This window comes from Aquarana catesbeiana, linkage group LG01 (assembly GCF_042186555.1).
Source record: "Aquarana catesbeiana isolate 2022-GZ linkage group LG01, ASM4218655v1, whole genome shotgun sequence".
Classification (NCBI taxonomy): Eukaryota; Metazoa; Chordata; class Amphibia; order Anura; family Ranidae; genus Aquarana; species Aquarana catesbeiana.
In genome coordinates this window covers 793290704-793316078 of record NC_133324.1, presented here as the reverse complement: position 1 = coordinate 793316078, position 25375 = coordinate 793290704, and the positions used below count along the sequence as shown (strand labels likewise).

Sequence of the window (25375 nt, the reverse complement as noted above, 5' to 3'; positions counted from 1 at the left end):
GATGTCATCAAATTCAATGCAGAGCCCATAAACAAGCATTTAAATCTTGCAGTTTTGGGGAAGCTCCACTGTACGGGAGGATTGTTGTTTTCACTGGAGATAGGCTTTAAATAATTCATGGAGACTTTTAAGGTACCATAAGATTATACAAACCAGTATGTCAAATTTTCTTAAAATAGCAATTTATTCATACAGTTAATGGCAGTAGTAAAAGCTGGTTTGCAGTAAGGTTTGAGTACAAACTCTGTGTTTAGGTTGTAGGTACAAGGGGGTTTCAGAACAAGCTGTTCTGTAGGTCTATAGAAGCAGATCCACACAGGTATCAAATGCACAATTTTCACTCTTTCACTTCTACTTCCTGTGCATTAACATGTAAACTGAAAAGTGTCAAGCCCTCCTTGTATCTGCAGTTACAATGTAATATTGTATCTATAATTACCAGGTAAAACTGTTCTTTTTTCATAGAATTGACTGACACTGAGATCATGGCCCAGGGACTTATCTTCATCATGGCAGGCTATGATACAACTAGCACTACCCTTATGTTCGCGGCCTACCTCCTCGCAACACACCCTGATGTCCAAACTAAGCTGCAAGAGGAAATTGAGACCCATTTACCTAACAAGGTGAAATATTTTCAAAAATTGAGAGTGCCGATTTTAAAACAAAAACATGTCAACTTCACACTCTCAATCACAAAAAGGATTTTTTATAAAGTAAATGATGTAAACCACTTGTGCAGTAGTGAGAAATTAACATCCTGCACTCATGCCTCAGATCAGCCCCAATTCATGCACCTTCACACCTCAGATCACTGTCCCCCTTGCAAATCTGTTTCACTACTGTACCCCCCCTGCACATCTGTTCCACAACTGTAACCCCCTGCACATCTGCCCCACCTCTGTACCCCCTGCTCTTCTGTCCCACCACTGTAAACACATGCTCATCTGCCCCACCATTGTACCACCCTGCTCTTCTGTCCCACCACTGTAACCCCCCCCTGCTCATCTGCCCCACCAATGTTCCCCCTTTCTCATCTGCTCCACCACTGTACCTCTCTGCACATCTGCTCCACCGCTGTACCCCCATGCTCTTCTGTCTCACCACTGAACCATCTTCTCATCTTTCCTAACACTGAACTTATCTGCTCATGTGCCCCACCACTGTAACCTGCTTTCTCACCTGCCCCACCAATGTACCTCCTGCACATCTGCCCCACTACTATACCTCCTGCACATCTGTCCCACCTGTTCCTCCTGCTCATCTGTCCCACCAATGCACCTCCTTTCACATCTGCCCCACCGCTGTACCCCCTGCTCTTCTGTCCCACCGCTGAACCCCCTTTTCATCTGGCCAAACACTGAACCCCCCCGCTCATCTGTCCCACCACTGAACGCCATTCTCATCTGCCCCAACACTGAACCCCCCCCTCATCCGTCCCACCACTGTAACCCCTGCTTTTCTGTCCCACCACTGAACCCCCTTCTGATCCCTCCCACTACTGTACCTCCTGCACATCTGCCCCACCACTGTACCCCTTTGCTCTTCTGTCCCACCACTGTAACTCTGCTGCTCATCTGCCCCATCAATGTACCCCTTTTCTCATCTGCCCCACCACCGTACCTCCCTGCACATCTGCTCCACCGACGTATCCCCATCCTCTTCTGTCTCTCACTACTGAATCACCTTCTCATCTGTCCTAACATTGAATACATCTGCTCATCTGCCCCACCACTGTAACCCGCTTTCTCATCTGCCCCACCAATGTATCTCCTGCATATCTGTCTCACCTCTGTACTACCTGCTCTTCTGCCCCACCTCTGTTCTGCCTGCTCATCTGTCCCACCAATACACCTCCCTTCACATCTGCCCCACTGCTCTACCACCCCCTGCTTTTCTGCCCCACCAGTGAACCCCCTTCTCATCTGCCCTAACACTGAACCCACCTGCTCATCTGTCCCACCACTGTAACCCCCTTCTCATTTGGCCCAACACTGAACCCCCCTGCTCATCTGCCCCATCACTGTACCCCCCTGCTCTTTTGTCCCACTGCTGAAGCCCCTTCTTATCTCTTCCACCATTGTACCTCCCTGAACATCTGCCCCACCGCTGTACCTCCCGCTCTTCTGTCCCACCTCTGAACCCCTTCTGCTAATTTTCCCCACCGCTGTACCCTCCTGCTCATCTGCTCCATCGCTGTACCCTCTTCTTATCTATGATATGCGTAATATGCAGAGTGGTGAAAGGAAGCAGGGATGAGACACATCTATCTATCCTGGCACACTCATCCTGCTGATCCACCTCTCACATCCAGCCCATGTGATTGCATGTGATGTCAGATACAAGCATATGGAATGGATGCGCAATGATGAGCTCAGGTCAGGGGCATTTTCTGAAAGCAGTGGGCCTGTGTGCAGGATCATAAGTTGGGCCCTCGCAGCTGAGAAAAAGTGCGGCGCTCTGCGCCACAGGAAAAGTTGGGTGCGATTTTCATTGCACTGAATACTGTCTCTGGCTTAAAGGGACACAGAGTGCAGGGGTTCAGTAGTAAGTGACGCAAATGTTCCGGAATAATTTCAACAAAGTTTCCAGAAGCTCAACAGTAATTCCACAAACTGTCACCTGATTGTGGTTTTCTCAATCACAGTGAAATCCCTTCTTTCTGAGATTGGTAGTGGCAACCAAGCGAGTCATCTTCTTCTCAGAGGTGGACGGGGCTAGCAGGACTGTGATTAGCTTTAGCAGTGGCCAACGATAGTTTTCCACCTCCTGGAAACAGGGACCACCCGCTAGCAGAACTGCACCCAATTTCTTCTCCATCACAAAAGCTGACGATCTCAGCTACAGCAAAGTTAGAGAACCAAACAATGTTTCCCATCTTTTACAATTTGTGGGGGCACAACCTCCCCCTCAGTGCAGGCAAGGCGTGGGGAATTCTGAAATTGGAATGCATTAGTGTCTCACTGACACTTCCCTGCGCTGCTTTGCTGATGGGGAGGGAGTCAAGTGCTGGCAAAAGAGGCTTCGAGTGCCACTTGCGGCACCAGTGCCGGGGGTTGCCTGCCCCTGAGGTAAATCATAAAGCTTTCTTTTGCTTTTCTTTTTTTTAAATACACTAAAGTGTGTGTCCCAAAGAAGACACAGCATTGCATCCTGTGTTTAGAAAAAAATAATACTACTTATATAAAATAGAGAACAGACATATTGTAATGTTTTTATGTGCAGATTTTTGCCTCTAGTGGTTTAGGACAGATTACTCTACTAAACGACGACTTGTCAGCAACTCTGTAAATGGTTACTTAGATACGATAATCATTTATCTACAGTTAAGCTAGCCATAGGTGGATTGAAATTTGGCTGGTTCAGCAGGGATCAGCCAAATTTCGATTCATGTATGGTCATCCCCGTTTGACAGAAGTTGACTGTTAGATCGACTTTTGTTGAACAGGAATGTTGGAAAACTTTTGTTGATCTGCTGCAGCCACTGATCAGTGTATTCTGACAGTGAAAGAGTACCGCTGTCAGAATCCAATGTCTCAGCTAGGAGGATTCTCTGATCCTCCTCTTATGTGGATGGAGGAATACGCTTTTTTTTTTTTAACAATCAGGAGTGCTTTATTGAAGGAAAGAGTACATACATTATAGCAGAATCACATTCATTTTGTTACAAAGGCACAATGTATAACAGTAGTATAAGCATTTCACATGGTACATATACAATTATATAGCCAGCAGTGTGGACCGTATTCCAATACAGGAGTAAGTACATTTCTCAATCCTGTGTTCAGGTATTGGATCCCATGAGGAGGGGGGAAGGGGAAAAGAAAAAGGGGGGGGGAGACCAGAAGAGAAGGAGGGGCGGAGAGGAGGGGGAGAAAGAAGGGAAACAGAAGTGAGACAGAAGGGTCCCGGATCACTATACCCAGTTGATTAAATTGTTGTCCATGGCAACCATATTTTGTCAAATTTCCAGGGGCACCCACGACTAATGTACGTCAACTTATAAAGCAGAAGGGCAGCATTAACTTTGTTTTCCCAGGTGACTACATCAGGAGGGGCAGAGGAGGTCCATTTACACAATATTTCTTTTTTGGCATAAAAAAGCAGATATGAGATTAGCAATTTGCTATGATGCAATCTTTGGTCATCGTCATGGATACCCAGTAAAGCTAATTCAGGCGTCATAGGAACAGCCAATTCAAGACGACCATTCAACTGTTCAAATACCCCTGCCCAAAAGGTCGACAACATGGGGCAGTCCCAGAACATATGCATATAGGTGCCCAGGTGCTCCAGACATCTAGGACAATGTGGGTCCCTATCAGAATATATTCTAGACATACGTACCGGGGTAAAATACACCCTGTGGAGAAACTTTGTATGAGTTTGTCTCCTGCAGAGATGACCAGCTTGGGGCCTTGTTCCAGACTGTCCTCCCAATCCTCCCTCTCCAATGCCGGGATATCAGCCTTCCACTGTTCCCAGAGTCTATCCATTTTCAGAGTATCAATAGGAAGCAGGGTACCATAGAGAGCAGAGAGAGGCTTCCTCAGATCACCACAGGACAGGAGGTCCTCTACTGGGTCTAATTGTAAAGTAGGGGGTGCAGGAAATTGGGCTCTAGCCCCATGACAAGGTTGGGCATAACTAAAGAACATCCACCCAGGTAAATCATATTTCCTAGTTAATTGTGAGAACATCAGCAAAGTACCTGTAGGCATGATATCTCTCAATGTCTTGATGCCGAATCTTGCCCATACCTGAGGATCCGGTATTGACCTGAAATGGGGCAGATTAGGCTTTCCCCAGAGAGGCTGGACCGGAGACCAGCGATCTGCCCGGGAAAACCTGCGTCGGGCCATGATCCATGTTTTGAATGTCGCCCTGGTTGGGGTAGGAACATCCCTATATGCCCCCGCTCCTCTATACGCCAGATTTTGTAATGCCTGCAGTGAGCCCAGCCAGGCTGCTTCTACACAGACCGCAGCATTAGATCATTTCACCTCAAACCACCAATAAGTCGTGACCAGCATTGCTGCCCAATAATAAACCCAAAGGTCCGGAAGGGCAAGACCCCTCAGGGACATTGGTGAGCATAGTGTGGATTTCGCCAGTCTTGGAACGGTTCCATTCCATATAAAGGAAGTGATACATCGATCTACCTCCTGAAAAAATGACGCCGGTATCCAAACCGGGCTGTTCTGGAAAATATAATTAAATTTGGGTAAGATGATCATTTTTAAGATATTTATACGGCCCAGTAAATTCAAAGGGAGTCCGGACCAAGACTGGCACTTTTCCCTCAGGAGTCCTAGCAAGGGAAGCACATTCAAGGTATAGTATTGGTTGGCGTCTCTAGATACCCTTATCCCGAGATATTTTAAATCTACAACCATTGCAACGGTGCGGGACTACACATGACCTGGGGCTGACTATCCAGAGGAAAAAGGACTGACTTAGTACAATTTATACGAATGCCCGAGAACAATCCAAACCTATCGAATAGCACTAGAGCGGCAGATAATGATGGGCCAGCATCATTCAGGTAAAGCAGAGCATCATCTGCGTAAAGGGATATTTTATCCTCCAAGCTGCCAATCTGTATCCCACGGACCTCCCGAGACTCCCGAACCAAAATGGCCAGGGGCTCCAGAGCCAGGGCAAACAGACCAGGAGACAAAGGACAACCCTGGCGAGTACCCCTGTGCAATGGGAAGGATTCTGATAACCAATCATTAGTATGCACCCTAGCCCTCGGTGCTCTATTAAGAATTGGAACCAGCGTATGAAATTGGGGCCAAATCCAAAGAGTTGCAGCACCCCTCATAGATATGCCCACTCTACGGAGTCAAACGCCTTTTCGGCGTCCAGGGAGGTGATCACCCGGGTACCAGCAGTGCTATGGGTTAGTGACATGTTTAAAAATAGGCGTCTAATGTTTATATCGGTGCCTTTGCCCGGCATTAAACCCAGTCTGATCGACATGGACCAGTGTGGATATTACCGACGACAGACGATTAGCCAATATCTTTGCTAATATTTTTGCATCGACATTGAGCAATGAAATAGGTCTGAACGACACACAATCCTGTGGGTCCTTACCAGGCTTGGGGATTAAGACAATAATTGCCTCTTCCATGGACTCAGGCAGAGCCCTTGTCTCCGTGAGGCCAGAGAAGAGGGATTTCAATCTAGGAGCAAGAAGGTCAGCGTGTTGAGAATAGAATTCTGTAGGCAGACCGCCTGCGCCCGGAGTCTTACCACCCTGTAGATCCCCAATAGCCGTCTGGACCTCCTCCAGAGAGATATCCTCCTCCAGTGAAGTCCTATGTTCTTCGGACAAGGTAGGAAAAGGAATAGCATCTAGGTACTCCCTCAGTTCAGGTGGGGAGAAGTGAGCCCTAGAAGAATAGACCTCCCTGAAGAACTCCAAGAACCCAGCACTAATGTCCTCTGGAGAGGACACCAACTGTCCACTGGCGTTCCGGATACTAGCTATGTGAGTAGATGCCATCTGGTTCTTTGCCAACCACGCTAGCAGTCGCCCATTTTTATTCCCATGTTCAAATACTCTCTGCTTGGAATATAACATAGATTTTTTGGTCTGTTCAACATTATGTAGAGAGAGATCCCGAAGGGCCCTCTGCCACATCTTGTAACTAGTGTCAGTGGGGGATTGAATATACTCTGTTTTGCACCTAGCAGTCTCCCCCTCTAAAGCCTCCAGGGACCGGAAGGCCTCTCTCTGCAAAGAGGAGATATGGGCAATATATTCCCCCCTTATCCAGGCTTTAAAGGCACCCCACAGTGTAGTGGCATTAACAGAGCCCCCATTCAAATTCCAAAAGTTACAAATAGCTTCCATCATTGGCTCTTGTATTCTGTCATCCTTCGCCCAGAATCCGGACAGACGCCATAATTTTAGTCCCGGGGGTTTGACTAAGGAGATTGTAAGACGGATGGGGGCATGATCCGAAATCCCTCGGGGCAGGTGCTCCACCGCTTTCGCCCCGGAGGAAGCATAAACCAGGTCTATACGGGAGGAGTGACACGTATACTCTCTCCCACATGGGTGAAAGTGCCGCCATACATCAGTGAGAGCAAACGTGTCTGCCCAGTTCCCCAAGGCCGAGAAGGGGCGGATTGTTGCATGCAGTCTGTCCAGATCCTGCAACGGCACCATATTAAAATCACCAAATAAAAAGACTTCTTGTATATCGAAACCCATCACAATCTGCATTATATCATTTAAGAGTTGTACGTCCGCAGGGGGAGGGAGGTACAGACCCACGAACACCAACCCCTTGTCATATAGTGAGGCATTTATGATAACAAATCTACCCCCCCGGGTCTGTTCTGACATCCAATATCTGTAATGGAAGGGACTTGCAGATCAAAATGTTTACCCCCCTAGCATAATTAGAGTAGGTGGAATGGAGATGAGTTCCCACCCATGCCCTCCGGAGACCCAAGATACGTGTGCCCATCAAATGAGTCTCCTGAAGGACACATATGTGGGGATTATATTTCTGCATATATTTAAAAACCAGTGACCTTTTAGTGGCCGAATTTAGGCCCCGGACGTTCCAAGATATGATAGAGAGATCAGCCATTGATTAGTGGGTGCAAATAATTGAACAAGATCCGCACATCCCCCTTCCCTCCCAACCGGCCCCCCAAGGGTAGAAAATCAAACCATCGTACAGTTCCCATTAAGCATAGGATCAAGTCATGCATTACAGCAATATGAACATAGTGCTCATGTGAAATAGCAACCCTCCAAGTACAAGAAAGCAACTCCAAGTTAAAACATATGTTAACAAAAACTTCCCCTAGTTTCCCCAACGGCAGAAAAAGTCCCCCCCCCCCCCCCCCCACATCACCATCACAACCTGATGATGCATCAGAATCCCAAACCCCCAACAAAAACAGTGAGTTATAGAGGGCGAAAGCTTATAGCGAGAGGTATTACCTAACAGGGCAGCAGAGATGCTGGTTAAATTTGCATAGATTGTCTCCCGGGTGACCCCAGGGGTACATAGCTTAGTTACTAACCAACCTTTCAACTGTAAACAGAAGTTTATAACTTAACTATAGTGTAGCTTGCTGTAGAAGTAGCCCATAGTTTTTGCTTCAAGAAAGGGCACAAGTACTCTGTGGGGTATGACACACACGAGGTCCAGGCTTCCAGAGCCGCAGCACGTGAGTCACTCCCTAAGATAGAAAGACAAGTTCCTGGCAGCCAATGCAAACTCATGAGGGCCCAATCCAAATACTTCTGTTGCCTCACCCACAGTGGAATAATCATAAAAAGCGGAATTCCCACTTACATCTTCCGTGCGCATCTGAGGGACCATAGATCATATTCTGTCCCAAAAATAAAAACGAAGAAATTAGTTTATCGGGGCAGTAGGACAGGTTGGGCAGCATTTCTGCTATTCTATCAGGATCAGACCTGTATTTTCACTGTTGCATGTGTGTTGCTCAGGTCAAATGTTGTAGTACAACGAACCGGACACCCACGCTAACATTAGGCAGGGACAGGGCATGTATTCATAATAAGCGCTGTTAGACTAGCCCCGAGACCCAAAGCAAAGCCCAAGTAAGGGATCAGCTCACTGCAACAATGCAGACACATGCAGGTGACTGGAAAACAGAGTGACCCCAGTGCATCACAGAATCCGTCATAGCACAGGGCATTCATGTGCAGCTAAGGCTTATGTGCAGCTGGAGTGGTTCAGACAAAGTTTCACAGCAAGTTCTACGGGTAGTAAAACTTTCAAAGGCAAAAAGTAAGAAACAACAGAGAACTAATTGACTGGAAGCAAACTTTTCTTGTTATCTATCCTTGACGGACAGGAGGCAGCGATTCCAACCAGGCAGCTGCATCCCGGGGAGCAGTGAAAAACTTAACAGTCTCTCCATCTTGGACCCCCAGCTTGGCGGGAAAGAGAATACTATATTTAATGTTCCGCGCCCGCAGCCCCACTTTAACCTGATCAAAGGATCTACGTAGCTTTTGTGTCTCAAGGGAAAAATCGGGAAAGAACATCAGGTTGGCATTTTGGTATTTTAACTCGCCCGCCCTGCGAGCTGCCCTGAGGATCTCATCCCGATCCCTGAAGTTGAGCATCCGAAAGATCAGGGTGCGGGGATTGGATCCAGGCGGTCCTGGAACAGGGGGCATCCTGTGTGCCCGCTGCACTGTAAAATACGGTGAGAACTGCACAGCCGGCAGCAGACCTCTCAGTAGCCCCTCGACAAATACCGTGGGATTTTTCCCCTCTGCGCCTTCTGGCATGCCAACGATCCGGAGGTTGTTCCTCTGGTTCCTGCTTTCCGCGTCGTCGACTTTGTATTCCAACTATCTGACCTTTGTCTGCAGAGTACAGATCGATGCTGTATGCTCCGTGACAGTGTCTTCCGTCAATCCCACACGCTGCTCCGCTTCCGAGACCCATGAGCAGAGCTTATCTAGGTCCTGTCGGATGAGGCTAACATCTAGCTGTACAGCCTCTATCTTGTTGGTCAGGGCAGCTTGACATGTAGCTATCGCAGCCATTACTTCCTGAAAGCCAAGCCGCTGCTCAGCTGTCTGCTCCTCCTCCGCCTGGGGGAGACTGCCACGTGGGAAGCCGCTCACGGGGTTGTATCCTCCTCACACGGCGGAAAACAAAGCTTCTTCCCCCTGTGCCTTGTTCTGTATGACATCCGGAGCAAGTCAGGGTAGTTTTACAATATGAAAGTCAATCAGGAGTAAGGATAAATAACGAATATCCAGCAGAGCTCTGGAACCTGCGTCCTCTCAGATCGCCATCTTGGCCACGCCCTCCACGTTCTTTTTTTTAAATCAGCCCTCTGGCTGATTGAAAAAAATGAGGCATCTATGGCCAGTTTTAAACTTGCCATACACTGTATGAATTTTGTCTGATTCCAAATTTTGCTCAGTGGGTGGCCCTATTGGCTGTCTCCTGCCTGTTACCCCTTGATTGAAAAATCGCAGGGACCTAGTGGAAAATTGTCAGGCAAAAGTGAATGCATTCAATCAGATACAGTCGCGGTTTGTGTATTTTAACAGCCAGCAGGACCGACCATCAAAATACAATAGGCACTGCAAGAGATTTGTCCCTCTGCATGCTGGGGGCTGAATGAATAAAAAAAACTATCAGTGTATGGGCAGTTTTAGGGAGACTACTGTTTTCAGCCTCAGCAGATGGATGGATTTCAATAGACTTGCACTGATAGAAGAAAAGTATATCGTGACCATCATATAGCTCTCCTAGAAGCAGAGTCTAAAAGGATGCTGGGAAATGCAGCTTAACATGTCATTTGTGTAATATTTGACGTGTACGCAAGACTCCAGCGCAGCTGCACAAACATGGGAGTCAGTTAACAAATGTGCACAGAGGTAGGCATTTAAAAGGTTTTAATTATTATATACAGTAATTTAAGGCATTGTTGAATGCAGTACTACTGTGTTTCCACTAAGTCTTTATTAGCATCCTTTAGTTCTACTTTAAGCTGATATATAGCTAATACTATGTTGGAATTCATGTCCTGGCACATTAAGAATGTTTTATTTTTACACAGGCTCCTCCCACTTATGAAGCTTTGATGCAGATGGAATATTTGGACATGGTGATTTATGAAACTCTGCGAATGTACCCTGCAACTGGGAGACTTGAAAGAGTTTGTAAGAAAACAATAGAGATCAATGGAGTAACCATCCCAGAAGGAGTTGTGACTGTGATCCCAATTTATGTTTTACATCGGGACCCTTCACTGTGGGCTGATCCAGAGGAGTTCCGACCTGAAAGGTAACCTATTTTTGCTACATATACTAGAACTTAAAGGTTTTCTTTAAAGCATGTGTAGCGCTGGTAGATTTCTAATCTACCACTTATAGGTACATTTAATGGATCATCTGTGCTATGCATTGTTCAGTTTTAATCTAAGGTTAATTTAGCCTCTGTTCCAGCTTGGTTGTGTTGCGTGCAGTTCCACATTGTGCCTGTGGGTGTCGTTGTCATTGTGGGTCAATGTTGGAAAAGCAACAAGCTGAAGTGTATGAGTGCTCTTCTGTCCCAGAGATAACTCGGCGGAGGTGGTCCTCCGAGTTGCATTCTGGGAGAGGGTATTTATGGGGCAGACGCCATATTTCAGAGAGCTTTTTGCCTCGTGGCCCTCCAGGCCTAGAGGTATGTGTCAGTGAGTGCTATCTCATATCCCTCCGGCTTGGAGGGTTACGCTGCTGCAGCCGGGCGGGTAGGCCCAGAAGTCTGTCTGGGGCCTGCTACTGCTGGGATGGTTCTGTGCTGTCTGTCCTGCGGGAAGAAGCCGGACAATTGAGAAGAATCCAAGGGAGGACCCGTCTTGGAAGGGACCATGCGGAGCGCTGGTCTGGAGAGGGGCCTGGTGACTCATTTGGAGGACGCATCCTAGATCGCCCTACCACACAAGTACTGCCGGGTCGGCCTAAATGTTCTGGTACTGTGTTTGCTGTTCATCGAAAACTACTACATCCTGTGGCAGAGGATCGTATGAGTTTGTCCCACCAAAGTCTGTGGCAGAGACTTTTTGTTCGTGTTGCGTTCTGGCTGCTAGGTCAGTGAGAGAAAACCTATCCGGGCGGGCAAAAATTTAATCCTAAGCTGAGGATACATTCATCCTAAAGATTTAAATTTCTTGACGCTACGCCAAGAAAAGGTATTTGAACACCCCTGCAATTCTCCTTCTACCTCTTTCCTGCTACTTCTTCCAGTTATCCCCATTAAAGCATTGAAAAAGTACTTAAGTGACTGGTGCCTACGTTGCCTCGCAGTAATCTCAACGGAGACCCCTAGACCCGGTGTTGGTGAAATTACAGGTAACAAGGTGACGGTAACAACCCGCTTTAAATCAGCAGCTCCACCATGAGTTAGTGCTACACATGTGTAGTGGTACCACCCTGCATTCACTCTCAGGCACTCCGAGACATAAAGCAGTCAGTGAACTTTGTTTTTTTTTTTGTTTTGTTTTATTGAGGGGTATAGCTTGAATGGGGATGGGGGCTATGGGATGCCTAGCATGGATAAATAGAAACAGATACTGGTTTTGGGACAACTATGTACACTGTTGTGGAAAGTTATTAGCTTATTAGCTTTGCCTATAAGCAAATAATTCAGTTGCACTAAAAAGCACAATTATAGCTCTTTTGTATAATGCCCGGAAAGCGGGTTTTTATATCTCCAAGTAACACAGACACTGGTATCACATTGAGCTTAGCCAAAAAATCCTCCTGAATAGGACCTGCTCTCTTTATTTATACTGTAAAACATGAATAACAAAGGAAGGTGGTGGCTTCACAATCAGCCAATCAGACACTTGTATTCCTTCAAAAGAACCAATCAGATACATGTATATATTCAAATAAATATGCAGTAGTGACGTTTGCAAAGGGTCATGTGCAGAGCCATGTAGTTTCCTGAACACTACAAGCATGGCTCTGATCATGACTGGGTGCACATTTCCACTGCTATCATTGTGCGAACCATACTCTACCATGGCTCAGCAAGCCATAATTTTGTACGATTATGCTATGGTTCCCATGCACCCAAATCTGTTTGCTAGGAGCGTAGATGCAGTCGCCATGAGGTGGCCGGTCTCCTGGTGAGGCATAAGTGAACATTCCTTAAAGGGCAAAAAGATCTGCCATGTCCATGGGAAGGTTTCCGCAACCAGTGGTCCTCCACCGACGTCTGTATGTGCGAATACGCATGAGCATATTGCAGCAAAACTGTCACTAGGGGACATCTGACAACATACATTAATAAAAATTTCCACAACAGTCCCTCCTCTGTCATATGCTTCCATGTGTCCCCTGATGAATCTTGATCTTTTTACACCTGCAAATGAGTCCATATGAGTTCATAACACGGCTTGACATGTCTTCAGGAGGCATGACTTAAAGGGAGGACATGACGTGGTGAGCTGTAATAATAGTCGATCTGGGATCCTCTGCGTCTGATACGTGAGCTGGGCTTCGGGGGGGGGGTCTCATCTCTCTGAGTGGTTATCTACTCAGGCTCTGTTCACTCATCCAATCTTTTCCTATGAATTCACAGAACCCCCCCTTGGATGCCAACAGATAATCAAGGGCCATCTTTTCCTGTAATAGAAGGGTCTTGATCTGTCGTTATTCCTGTGGGATCTCCCTTGCAGCTTCAATGGTTTCATTGAACATCCCATCCACAATGGATGAGAAATTGTTCAATCGTTTCATAAGCTCAATCCCCCACCCTGTCCAAGCGGGAAACTATGCCCAGACTTGGTTGGGATTGCTGAACAATTCCCTTATAGCTCTTCCTGCCATTCTTACCTTCTCTCGCGCCATCAGATCCTCACGATCGGCCGTGACATAAGATGCTGGGATGAGATTCACCTTGATGGATGAACCTCTTGCATTGGGGGAATTACCTTATAAGCTGAAGTACCACATAAGAAGTAGTAGGGGCCTGTTAGAGCCGCACAAGAGGAATTTCTGACGGTTACAGGCTCTGAGTAGTAACAGAACTGACTGGGGATTTCTCTCTCGGTCTGAACAATACACCCTTCATTCCAACAGATATAATCTGGTCTAGAGGTGTTATTACAAAGGCCGGGTTTTGTTTTTTTATGGTAAGATTAACTTCTATACTTTCCCTACAGGTGGTGGTTCCCACAGAATTATCCCCTTTACCAAACTAAAGTTGAAGCACACTTGTGGGCTAACTAGTTGTCCCAATACCCAAATTGGCAAGAACTAGAGCTATTGTTAAAACTATAACTCATTTTACTCTCTAGAAATGTATTGTTCAGTTCTATTGACAAGTGTCTGGAGTTTTTACTAGTTTTTCAAAATTCCTCATACCAATATGAGCATCATATATAGCATGTACCGCTGTCATCAGTGGGGTACTAAAGCTCGGTGGAGATTTATAGTAGACCCAGCAATTGGTCCTGTTAGCTTTCTTAGCTAGTTGGAGAATACACCAAGCTAAAAATATAAATGAACCAAGATACTCCTCATTCTTTGGTGTGGTTGAGCAGCTTCTTGCAGTGGCTGACGTGGATCCCGTTGTTTTGTCTCTCAAGCTTCTTTACAACAACCCAGTCACCAGGTTGGAAAGAATGTAAACCAGTTATTGTGTCAGGGTCCAGGAGGGACTCATGATCCCTGTGGTGGACCTTTTTGAGAAGTTCACGTTACAGCGACTGCACCCACCCCATCAGCTGAGAATGTCGACAGCTGCTGAGGAAAGTACAACCCTGTTTTTGGTTGACCTCCAAACAAACCTCATATGGAGATAACCCAGACATGTGGGAACTCGATGACTGTGGTGTCACTGCATGTGTGGCTTAGCATCTGGGGTGTAATACCTGGAACCATTAACAAAAAGGTTTTTTGTTAAGCCTCCTTCACCAGACAAATTCCATCAAAGAAAGACAGTCATGGAAAATGTCGTCCTACTAGGTCACAAACTTGGTTAGAATAAGAGAGGTTAGTATTGCTAGTTTGAAAATTGTCATTCTTAGCATTATCGCACCCCCCCCCCCCCCCACACACACACACACACAAATTTTCTTCCTCATTACAAACAGGAGGAATAGACCCATGGTTTAGAATGGTGCAGAAAAAAAACAATGAAACAGGAGCCTATTATACTTTTTACTTTCTTTTAGGCGTGTGTATTTATGCATGTGTACAGCTATGACCTGAAAAAGATACTTATAAACAAGAATTATTACTCTATCCTTTATCTTTACCATGCAAAGAATGCAAACAATACAACATCCCTGTACATTGGTAAATTGTCATTGACATTCCTTAAAACCGACAACAACAAAACCCTCTGTAACTCTTAGTTTCACGTTCCAACAAAAATACAATGGCCGTGACGCGTAGGAGGGCCGCCGCAGTGGGTTTGGGTTCTAACATAATACTACATACAAACAATGAAGAAACTAAAACATATAGTTACATAGTTACATAGTAGGTGAGGTTGAAAAAAGACACAAGTCCATCAAGTCCAACCTATGTGTGTGATTATGTGTCAGTATTACATTACATATCCCTGTATATTGCGGTCATTCAGGTGATTATCTAATAGTTTCTTGAAGCTATCAATGCTCCCCGCTGAGACCACCGCTTGTGGAAGGGAATTCCACATCCTTGCCGCTCTTACAGTAAAGAACCCTCTACGTAGTTTAAGGTTAAACCTCTTTTCTTCTAATTTAATGAGTGGCCACGTGTCTTGTTAAACTCTCTTCTGCGAAAAAGTTTTATCCCTATTGTGGGGTCACCAGTACAGTATTTGTAAATTGAAATCATATCCCCTCTCAAGCGTCTCTTCTCCAGAGAGAATAAGTTCAGTGCTCGCAACCTTTCCTCATAACCAAGATCCTCCAGACCCTTTATTAGCTTTGTTGCCCTTCTTTGTACTCGCTCCATTTCCAGTACGTCCCTCCTGAGGACTGGTGCCCAGAACTGGACAGCATACTCCAGGTGCGGGCAGACCAGAGCCTTGTAGAGCGGGAGAATTATCGTTTTATCTCTGCAGTTGATCCCCCTTTTAATGCATGCCAATATTCTGTTTGCTTTATTAGCAGCAGCTTGGCATTGCATGCCATTGCTGAGCCTATCATCCACTAGGACCCCCAAGTCCTTTTCCATCCTAGATTCCCCCAGAGGTTCTCCCCCCAGTGTATAGATTGCATTCATATTTTTGACACCCAAATGCATTATTTTACATTTTTCTACATTGAACCTCATTTGCCATGTAGTCGCCCACCCCATTAATTTGTTCAGGTCTTTTTGCAAGATTTCCACATCCTGCGGAGAAGTTATTGCCCTGCTTAGCTTAGTATCGTCTGCAAATACAGAGATGGAACTGTTTATCCCATCCTCCAGGTCGTTTATGAACAAATTAAATAGGATTGGTCCCAGCACAGAACCCTGGGGGACCCCACTACCCACCCCTGACCATTCTGAGTACTCCCCATTTATCACCACCCTCTGAACACGCCCTTGTAGCCAGTTTTCAATCCATGTACTCACCCTATGGTCCATGCCAACGCACCTTATTTTGTACAGTAAACGTTTATGGGGAACTGTGTCAAATGCTTTTGCAAAATCCAGATACACCACGTCTACGGGCCTTCCTTTATCTAGATGGCAACTCACCTCCTCATAGAAGGTTAATAGATTGGTTTGGCAAGAACGATTCTTCATGAATCCATGCTGATTACTGCTAATGATATCATTCTTATTACTAAAATCTTGTATATAGTCCCTTATCATCCCCTCCAAGAGTTTACATACTATTGATGTTAGGCTAACTGGTCTGTAATTCCCAGGGATGTTTTTTGGGCCCTTTTTAAATATTGGTGCTACATTGGCTTTTCTCCAATCAGCTGGTACCATTCCAGTCAATAGACTGTCTGTAAAAATTAGGAACAACGGTCTGGCAATCACCTGACTGAGTTCCCTAAGTACCCTCGGATGCAAGCCATCTGGTCCCGGTGATTTATTAATGTTAAGTTTCTCAAGTCTAATTTTAATTCCGTCCTCTGTTAACCATGTAGGTGCTTCCTGTGTTGTGTCATGAGGATAAACACTGCAGTTTTGGTTACTGAAGCCCCCCGATTCACTCGTGAAGACTGAGGAGAAGAATAAATTCAATACCTCTGCCATCTCCCCATCCTTTGTAACCAGATGTCCTTCCTCATTCTTTATGGGGCCAATATGGTCTGTCCTCCCTTTTTTACTGTTTACATACTTAAAGAATTTCTTGGGATTTTTTTTGCTCTCCTCCGCTATGTGTCTTTCATGTTCTATCTTAGCCATCCTAATTGCACCCTTACATTTCTTATTGCATTCTTTATAAATTCTGAATGCTGTGGATGATCCCTCAACCTTGTATTTTTTGAAGGCCTTCTCCTTTGCTTTTATATGCATTTTTACATTGGAGTTAAGCCATCCAGGATGTTTGTTCGCTCTTTTAAATTTATTACCCAATGGGATACATTGGCTAATGCCCTTATTTAATATGCTCTTAAAGCAAACCCATCTCTCCTCTGTATTCTTTGTTCCTAATATTTTATCCCAATTTATGCCTTTTAGCCAGGTTTGTAGTTTAGGGAAGTTGGCTCTTTTGAAATTCAGTGTCTTTGTGTTCCCTTCATGTCTCATATTTGTGTGATTTATACTGAAACTAATTGACCTGTGATCGCTGTTACCTAAATTGCCCCGTATTTCCACATCTGTTATCAGGTCTGTATTGTTGGTAATCAGTAGATCTAGTAATGTTTTATTTCTAGTTGGTGCGTCTACCATCTGACCCATAAAATTGTCCTGCAAGACATTAAGGAACTGGCGAGCCTTAAATGAATGTGCGGTTCCCTCCGCCCAGTCTATGTCTGGATAATTAAAATCCCCCATTATGATAACACTTCCCATCCTTGCTGCTAATCCAATTTGTGATAGGAGATCCGTCTCCACTTCCTCCCTCAGGTTAGGGGGCCAATAGCATACTCCCAGTATTATTTTCCCCTTAGCTTCATCCCTTTGGAGCTCTACCCATAAAGATTCCACCTCCTCCCTAGCCCCCTCAGTGATGTCATCTCTCACATTCACTTGTACATTATTCTTGATATATAGGCATACCCCTCCCCCTTTTTTACCCTCTCTATCCTTGCGGTATAGGGTATACCCTTGAATGTTTGCCAGCCAATCATGAGAGCTGTTGAACCAGGTCTCTGAAATTCCCACAAAATCCAAATCCTCCTTGTACAACAGTATCTCTAGTTCACCCATCTTGTCCGCCAGGCTCCTGGCATTGGTGAACATGCCACATAGTTTAGACCGGTCGCATATGAGACAAACATGAGACAAACATTTAGATACAAATGTGAGGGAGATATTTCATAGTTTCCAAAACAAAAAAAAAACAAAAAACAACCAGACGGAATGCTGCCTTCACTTTTAACAATAGAAAAAATTACAATGGGAAAAACACAAGAGCAGCTTCAAACCTTGCATGGGCCAGCCATACAAAGTTGAAAAACAGGCGAGAGAATTTTAACCACATAAGCATGTACTACACATCCAACCCACTCATCACAGATTTCTGAAGCCACAGCCAAGCTACTTCCAAGGTATTTTTATTCTGGAGTCTCGTACCTCCAGACATCAAAAGTACCTTCCAAAGGAATACACCTTGCTGTACCCTCTGACCATGTATGCCAATCTTTAAGGGGTCTCATGTCCAGAGCCCCAAACCCAGACCTCATGTGCTATGCAGCTGTTTGACTGGTGGGAAGCCTCATTTCTTTCTTCCCACGCATGGACCACATTACCCATGACGATTCAAATCGCTCTTTTGATGGACTCTGCGTCCAGAGAACCCTGCACTTTACCTTCGGAGCGGTTATTGTTTGCGCCTTTATCACTATAACCAGCCCCTGGAATTCCGATTATTATACACAGCCTGACCGGGCTGCTAGAAACGGCTCCTCACATTATATGCTAATACAATTGCGCACCGGATTTCCGATTATTAGGTCTCACGTTATACAGCCCTATAAATGTGTTCGCCAGACAACTACAAAGCACAATGAAATCCTCCACTATTGAAAACAATATTATGGCTTCTATCTGTACCTAGATGTTACAACAACAATGGGGATGCCTTTTACTGTCTACTCACAGAATGTTGACTGTCTACCCAAAACTGAATTACAGTATAAAACTCCGCAAAACAACTGGAATTAAATTTAAAACCCAAAATGATTTCCATTGTCCTTCCAAACACAAGTCCCTTTGTGTTCACATGCTTGTTTCAAAGGACCCCAAGCCCCCCCGAGATTTCTTCAGTAGAAAACCGAAATTTCTCCCCACAAAAACTGACTACACAATTGAGACACCAAATGAACACTTAACTGTAGACAAACACTTTAGGCTATATCAATTAGGGCCTATAGGAGGACTAAAATATAAGTTATTTAACTAAACAATATATCAAAAAACGCAGAAGTTACATAAAAGTTACATAAAACACGAAAATAAAACGACTTAAACATCAATGGTTGCATGCTTGGCTTTTACATAGCTCAAAACAAATGAGCTCCCCCATTTCATTGACTCTATAATCCTGCATCCCAGACACCACTCACAGGGCGTAGCCCTTTCAACCACTAAACAGGTCTCTTTGTGAGTGATGTCTCAGCAATGCATGGCTGCCATATGGCAGCCATTTTCAAACGACTTCAAAATTTACCAAACCATCTGTGGGTGAGAGATATTATTACACATGTATAGGGACATGTGTCTTGAATCAGTTAAACAATATACACAACTGATGCAATCTACTTGTTAGTCCCATACATAGGTAATAATCACAATTCATGCATTTCTACTTCTCATATACATCAAATACTTATTACACAGCATACAGTTACTTATCAGCCTGCAAACTCATACACACAGCAAACACTTTAGGTTTGTATTAAATAAGACCTATAGAGGATTTAAATATAGGTTCCCTCCCAATTAATAGACCTACTTACAATGACAAAAATATAACCTACAATTAAAAGTCCCGCCATTATACAGAAAGAGACAAAAAAACAAAAGGTTCTTTTGTCTCTTTCAGGTGGATACACCTCTCCTCCCATCTCTTTCCAGAAAGCACTAGAAGCTTCTGGAAAGAAATAGGAGGTCCTGATGACACCACCTGGGAGTCACCCAGGCCTACCCTGAGCCACTCCCAGCCCAGAATGAAAACAAACAGGCCTAGCAAACGTTGTTTAAATTTACCTATCCTCTGTGGCACACTACTAGAGGGTGCTACACATGTTTTCAAATTCCTTTAAACTATATTAAAATAGTTATCCAGGAGAGAATAAAATAAACTCAACTTATCCTTCTAAGGTTCTCTAGGTTCACTCTGGTGCAGTGTGGGGAACTGCATGTGATTCTGACAGGAATCACACCACATTCCTGTTCAAATCACATGCGATTCTTTTCAGTGCGATTTGAGCCCATTCATTTTGATTGGCTCAAATCTCACCGCTTCCACACCAAAATGATCACACCCATGCGATCCGATTCAGGCAATCGCACAGCATTTTGTGAGCCCGGACTGGCTACTGCCCGGGGGGACATGTACCAATGCAAAAAAAACTTTAAAAAAAGATTGTTTTTAAAGGAGCAGTGATTTTAATGATGCTTAAAGTGTAACAATAAAAATGAAAAATTAATTTAAATAAGGGACCTGGGGGTCCCCTTAGTCTGCCTGTAAAGTGGTGCATTTGTACCGTGTAAATAGAACCTGCTGCAGCAAAACTGACATTTTAAAAGAAAAAATTACATTTAAATTGATTTTCCCTGCAGGCTTGTGACCACAGGCCGCACCCGCCCACCACCATATTCCCCAGATACAACCAATAAAAATATACACAAACATAGGATTTTGGCAAAAAAATGGCAGTGGCACCGGGGAGGTTAAATGACAAAGATAAAGATCCCTCTTAATCATAGAAAACAGATCCAAAGTACGCATGCTACCCAAATCATTATCTCCCAGATGAACTATCGGTTGGAGGGTGGTGGCCAAATCTGGTACAATTGGGACAGATTAAAATATATCTGATGCCACTTCAGACCTCTCACACCCTTCCAGAACAGAGTGAAGGATTCTGGCAATAAAGACAAGTTCACGGAGTACCTGCGTTGAACCTCATTCAAAAAGGGGTATACACCACTGTATACAGCACTAAATAAATGTTATGTAATGCTGTGTTAACCACTGCACTACACTAACACACTACACTGACACTATACTATACTGACACACTAAACTCACACACTACACCAAGACTCTACACTCAGAGCCAAATGTAAGGCTGTGTTAAATAATGCACTAACACACTACACTGACACACTTTACTAACACTACACAAACACTGTACACTCAGTCACAATAAGGGAGCACACTAATTCGCTAGTAGCAAACTGAGCCCTACTCTATCTATCTCCACTCCAACACAATGCAAAAGCTTCCTTTGGGAAGTACTGAGCTGTGACTGGAGAAAGTCATTATAACTTTGTTTAATCAGGGCTCTGACAGTGCTCTGGTGCTCTAATTGGTAAGGCTTCATCCAATTAGGGCCCTAGAATGCACTGTGAAGCTTGCAGTGCATTGTGGGGCACTCGGTGGGCGAACAGCCCGTCGAGCGACCCACAAATTTGGGTGTTCGCCGAATGGACAAATGGCTGATGTTCAGGCCGAACTTTTGCTCTGCTCGAACCGTTTGGCCAACACTAGTCACCAAACACCAGAGTAGAGCAGACCATAGATGAGTCATTTTTTCATTCAGCCAGCGGGTGATGTGGATCATTCGGAAGTTGGATTTTTTTTTTACATTTAGGGATTTTTATATTTAGTTGTATCAATTCCAATTCCAATTTTAAGGACATGGGTCTGTATCTATATCCAAGGCCCCCACCATATTTACAGGGCCACAGAGAGACATTGACAAAGTACTAATGCTTTTTTTTTTCTTTAGATTCAGTAAGGAGAATAAAGAAACCCAAGACCCTTACACCTTTCTTCCTTTTGGATTTGGCCCCCGCAACTGCATCGGGATGAGATTTGCTATGGTCAACATGAAGGCAGCCATCGTTCTGCTCCTACAGAACTTCAGCTTCCGAACCTGCAAGGATACTCCAGTAAGAAAATCACTTATCTTTATTACAAAAGTAAATTTTGCAAAGTAAAATTACCATTAGAGGTTTTTAATTTACCTAGTTGCAGCCAAAAGATCACCTTGGTGTCACTTTTCTGAAATGGTGATACTTACTGGGTAGTGATTTCTATAAGGACAACAGCCTTTTAATGAAATTGGTGGAGGTATTTTCTATTTTTGATTAGTGTTAAGTGAATTTGTGCAATAAATACTTTATATATATTTTTGGAAAATTTGCCTGTTCCTCATTGAAGAATTGCTTTGGGGAATTTTTCTTCAATTTCCTCTTTTTTCTTGTATGCTCTGTCAATTCAGAGGAACACACCCCACACTCCACATGGAGATTTTTTCTGCAGCGAGAGCATTTGGGAGTCATTATTAGGATTTGCTAGTCATAGCTTTCTCCTTTCGGCCCGATTTCTAATTAAGGCCAGGTTCACACTTGTGCGATGCCAAACATCGCACAGGCATCGCATGTAATTCGCAGCGCACTGCCGTTCACATTACATGCGATGTCTGTGCGGTGCAATATCAGCCATAGAGATAGTATGGCTGATATCGCACCGCATTCGGTGCAAACACGCACAGGACCCTTTTTTCTGTTCGGACCAGAATCGGATCGCATGTGTGTTCACACATATGCGATCCGATTCAGGTCCCAACTGTCAGTTCGCAGTGCGATATGCAAGCTGAACTGGGGGTGTCGTTAACAATGTATTGACACTCCCCAGCGATTCGCATATGGCAGTGTGAACTGACATGCGAGTTGGTGCGATGCAGGAACACGCAGTGGATTCGCAGTGTTCTCGCATCGCACCAGTGTGAACCGGGCCTTATAGAGGTAGAGCCACAGTGTCATTTTTATCTTTTTCTTTTTTGTGTTGCCTTTTAAATCCTGTAGAAGAAATAAGAGATCATGTAATATTAGAATTTACTTTACCTGTTCTGTTAATTCTGCCACCTGTATTACAGATCCCCCTGCAACTTGACACCATAGGGTTTGTAAAGACAACAAAACCTGTTATACTTAATCTGGTGCCCAGAGAAGACCAAAAGACAGGAAAATAGATCCTGAAGATAACAAAGAATGAATGACGTGACTCAGGATGAACATTTTGGATATCAGCGCAACATATAATACCTTTTTATATTAGATATAATATTGAGATAAAAAACATCCATTAGTCAAGTTTTAAGAGCTCATGTCATTAACCGGACCAACAGTATATGTATTGGTTAAGGTCTAACAGCTGGTTATTGTGTGCATTGTATTGTCACTTCCCTGGCTACTACAGATGTAAACATATTACCTCATACCAATATAATAAAAAGAAATAAAGAGCACATTACACGAGTTTGAGTGTTGTGGGTTTTTTTGGTGGCTAATACAGTGGCTGAATTTGGTTTTAGACATTTGTGTTTAGAAATAATAAATTGTGTTGATATTCACTTTAATTATTCTAATCAAGAAATTCATGTACACTTTGAATACTCAATTCATAGACAGATGAAATAAGTAAACAGGAATTAGCTTTTCACATGATTGGGTAATTGAAGTAAATATTTACACAAGTTACAGTGTGAAGATTCTCAACTTCTCTTGTTTAACTGCTTCAGCCCCGGAAGATTTTACCCCCATCTTGACCAGAGCACTTTTTGCGATTCGAGACTGTGTCACTTTAACTGACAATTGTGCAGTCATGCAACCAAACAAAATTGACGTCCTTTTTTCCCCACAAATAGAGCTTTCTTTTGTTGGTATTTGATCACCTCTGCAATTTTTTTTTTTGCGCTGTAAACAAAAACAGAGTGACAATTTTGAAAAAAAAGCAATATTTTTTACTTTTTGCTAGAATAAATATCCCCCAAAAATATATATAAAAAAAACTTTTTCCTCAGTTTAGGCCGATATGTATTCTTCTACATATTCTTGAAAAAAAAAAAAAAAATCGCAATAAGCATATATTGATTGGTTTGCGCAAAAGTTATAGCATCTACAAAATATGGGATAGTTTTATAGAATTTTTATAAATTTTTTTTTTGTGACTGCGACATTATGGCGGACACTTTTGACACTATTTTGGGACCATTGTCATTACTGTGTAAATGACACTGGCAGGGAAGGGGTTAAACACTAGGGGGCGATCAAGGGGTTAAGTGTGTCCTAGGGAGTGATTCTAACTGTGGGGGGGATGGGCTACAACTTACATGACACAGATGACAGGGAGCAGTGATCTCTGTCATGACACAAGGCAGAACGGGGAAATGCCTTGTTTACATAGGCACCTCCCCATTCTGCGGCTCCGTGACATGATCGCCGGGAGACTGACGGACATCGAGTCCACGAGTCCCGCGGCACGGTCACGCTGTACGTGGCACGCACGCTAACCCCGCCAATTAAAGGGGATGTACAGGTACGCCCATTTGCCCACCGCTGCCATTGTGCCAACGTATATCGGCATGCAGCGGTTGGCAAGTGATTAAAGTTTAAGTTCACCTTTACAGAAAATCTGTAAGGCGAACTTACACTCGACCCCCTCCCCATCCCCCCTGGTCCCGCTATACCGGAGTCCCGTGATTTCCCATTATGAGACAACGGGACGTCGCTTTACTGGGGATTTGAAATCCTCCTGGCTTTCTCTTCTCCAGAGTTGACAGGACGGGCTAGGCGGGTTCTGATTGGTCAGCGCTGTCCATGACCGTACATGTTGAGAGGTATGGATAGGAGATTAAGTCGATTTCAAATCCCCGGACCGGTTAAGCAGCGACTTGATGTCTCACAGCGGGAGATTGCGGGACCAGAAGGGATAGGGAAAGGATCCAGTGTAAGTTCACCTTACTGATTTTCTGTAAAGGTGAATTTACCCTTTAAGCGATACCGAATGTACAGAATGCAGGGGACAGGAGTATGTAATGCAGAGAACGCAGGGAACAGGAGAGTGTAATGTACAGAATGCAGGGGAAAGGAGTGTGTAATGCAGGGGACAGGAGTATGTAATGCACAGAATGCAGAGGACAGCAGTGTGTAATGCACAGAATGCAGGGGACAGGAGTATGTAATGCACAGAATGCAGGGGACAGGAATGTGTAATGCACAGAATGCAGGGGGCAGGAGTGTGTTATACACAGAATGCATGGGACAGGAGTGTGTAATGTACAGAAAGCAGGGGGCAGGAGTATGTAATGTACAGAATGCAGGGGGCAGGAGTATGTAAAGCACAGAATGCAGGGGGCAGGAGTATGTAATGCACAGAATGCAGGGGACAGGAGTATGTAATGCACAGAACGCAGGGAACATGAGTATTATCCACAGAATGCAAGGGACAGGAGTGTGCAATGCACAGAATGCAGGGGGCAGGAGTATTATGCATAGAACGCAGGGGGCAGGAGAGTGTAATGTACAGAATGCAGGGGACAGGAGTGTGTAATGCACAGAATACAGGGGACAGGAGTGTGTAATGCACAGAATGCAGGGGACAGGAGTGTGTAATGCACAGAATGCAAGGGACAGGAGTGTGCAATGCACAGAATGCAGGGGGCAGGAGTGTTATGCATAGAATACATCGGACAGGAGTGTGTAATGCACAGAATACAGGGGACAGGAGTGTGT

The 25375-nt window shown here is 44.5% G+C and overlaps 1 protein-coding gene across 1 annotated transcript in view; it reads left to right on the top strand.

The window, feature by feature from the left end:
• The window catches only part of LOC141113701 (cytochrome P450 3A24-like), a 47717-nt gene extending 24598 nt beyond the window's left edge, over window positions 1-23119 (top strand). The window contains exons 10-13 of the mRNA XM_073606970.1: window positions 466-626; window positions 10591-10817; window positions 21586-21748; window positions 22738-23119. Coding sequence (XP_073463071.1) covers window positions 466-626; window positions 10591-10817; window positions 21586-21748; window positions 22738-22833 — 647 coding nt within the window. The 3' untranslated portion in view covers window positions 22834-23119. The remainder of the gene's footprint in view (window positions 1-465; window positions 627-10590; window positions 10818-21585; window positions 21749-22737) is intronic.
• Window positions 23120-25375: the final 2256 nt, after the last annotated feature.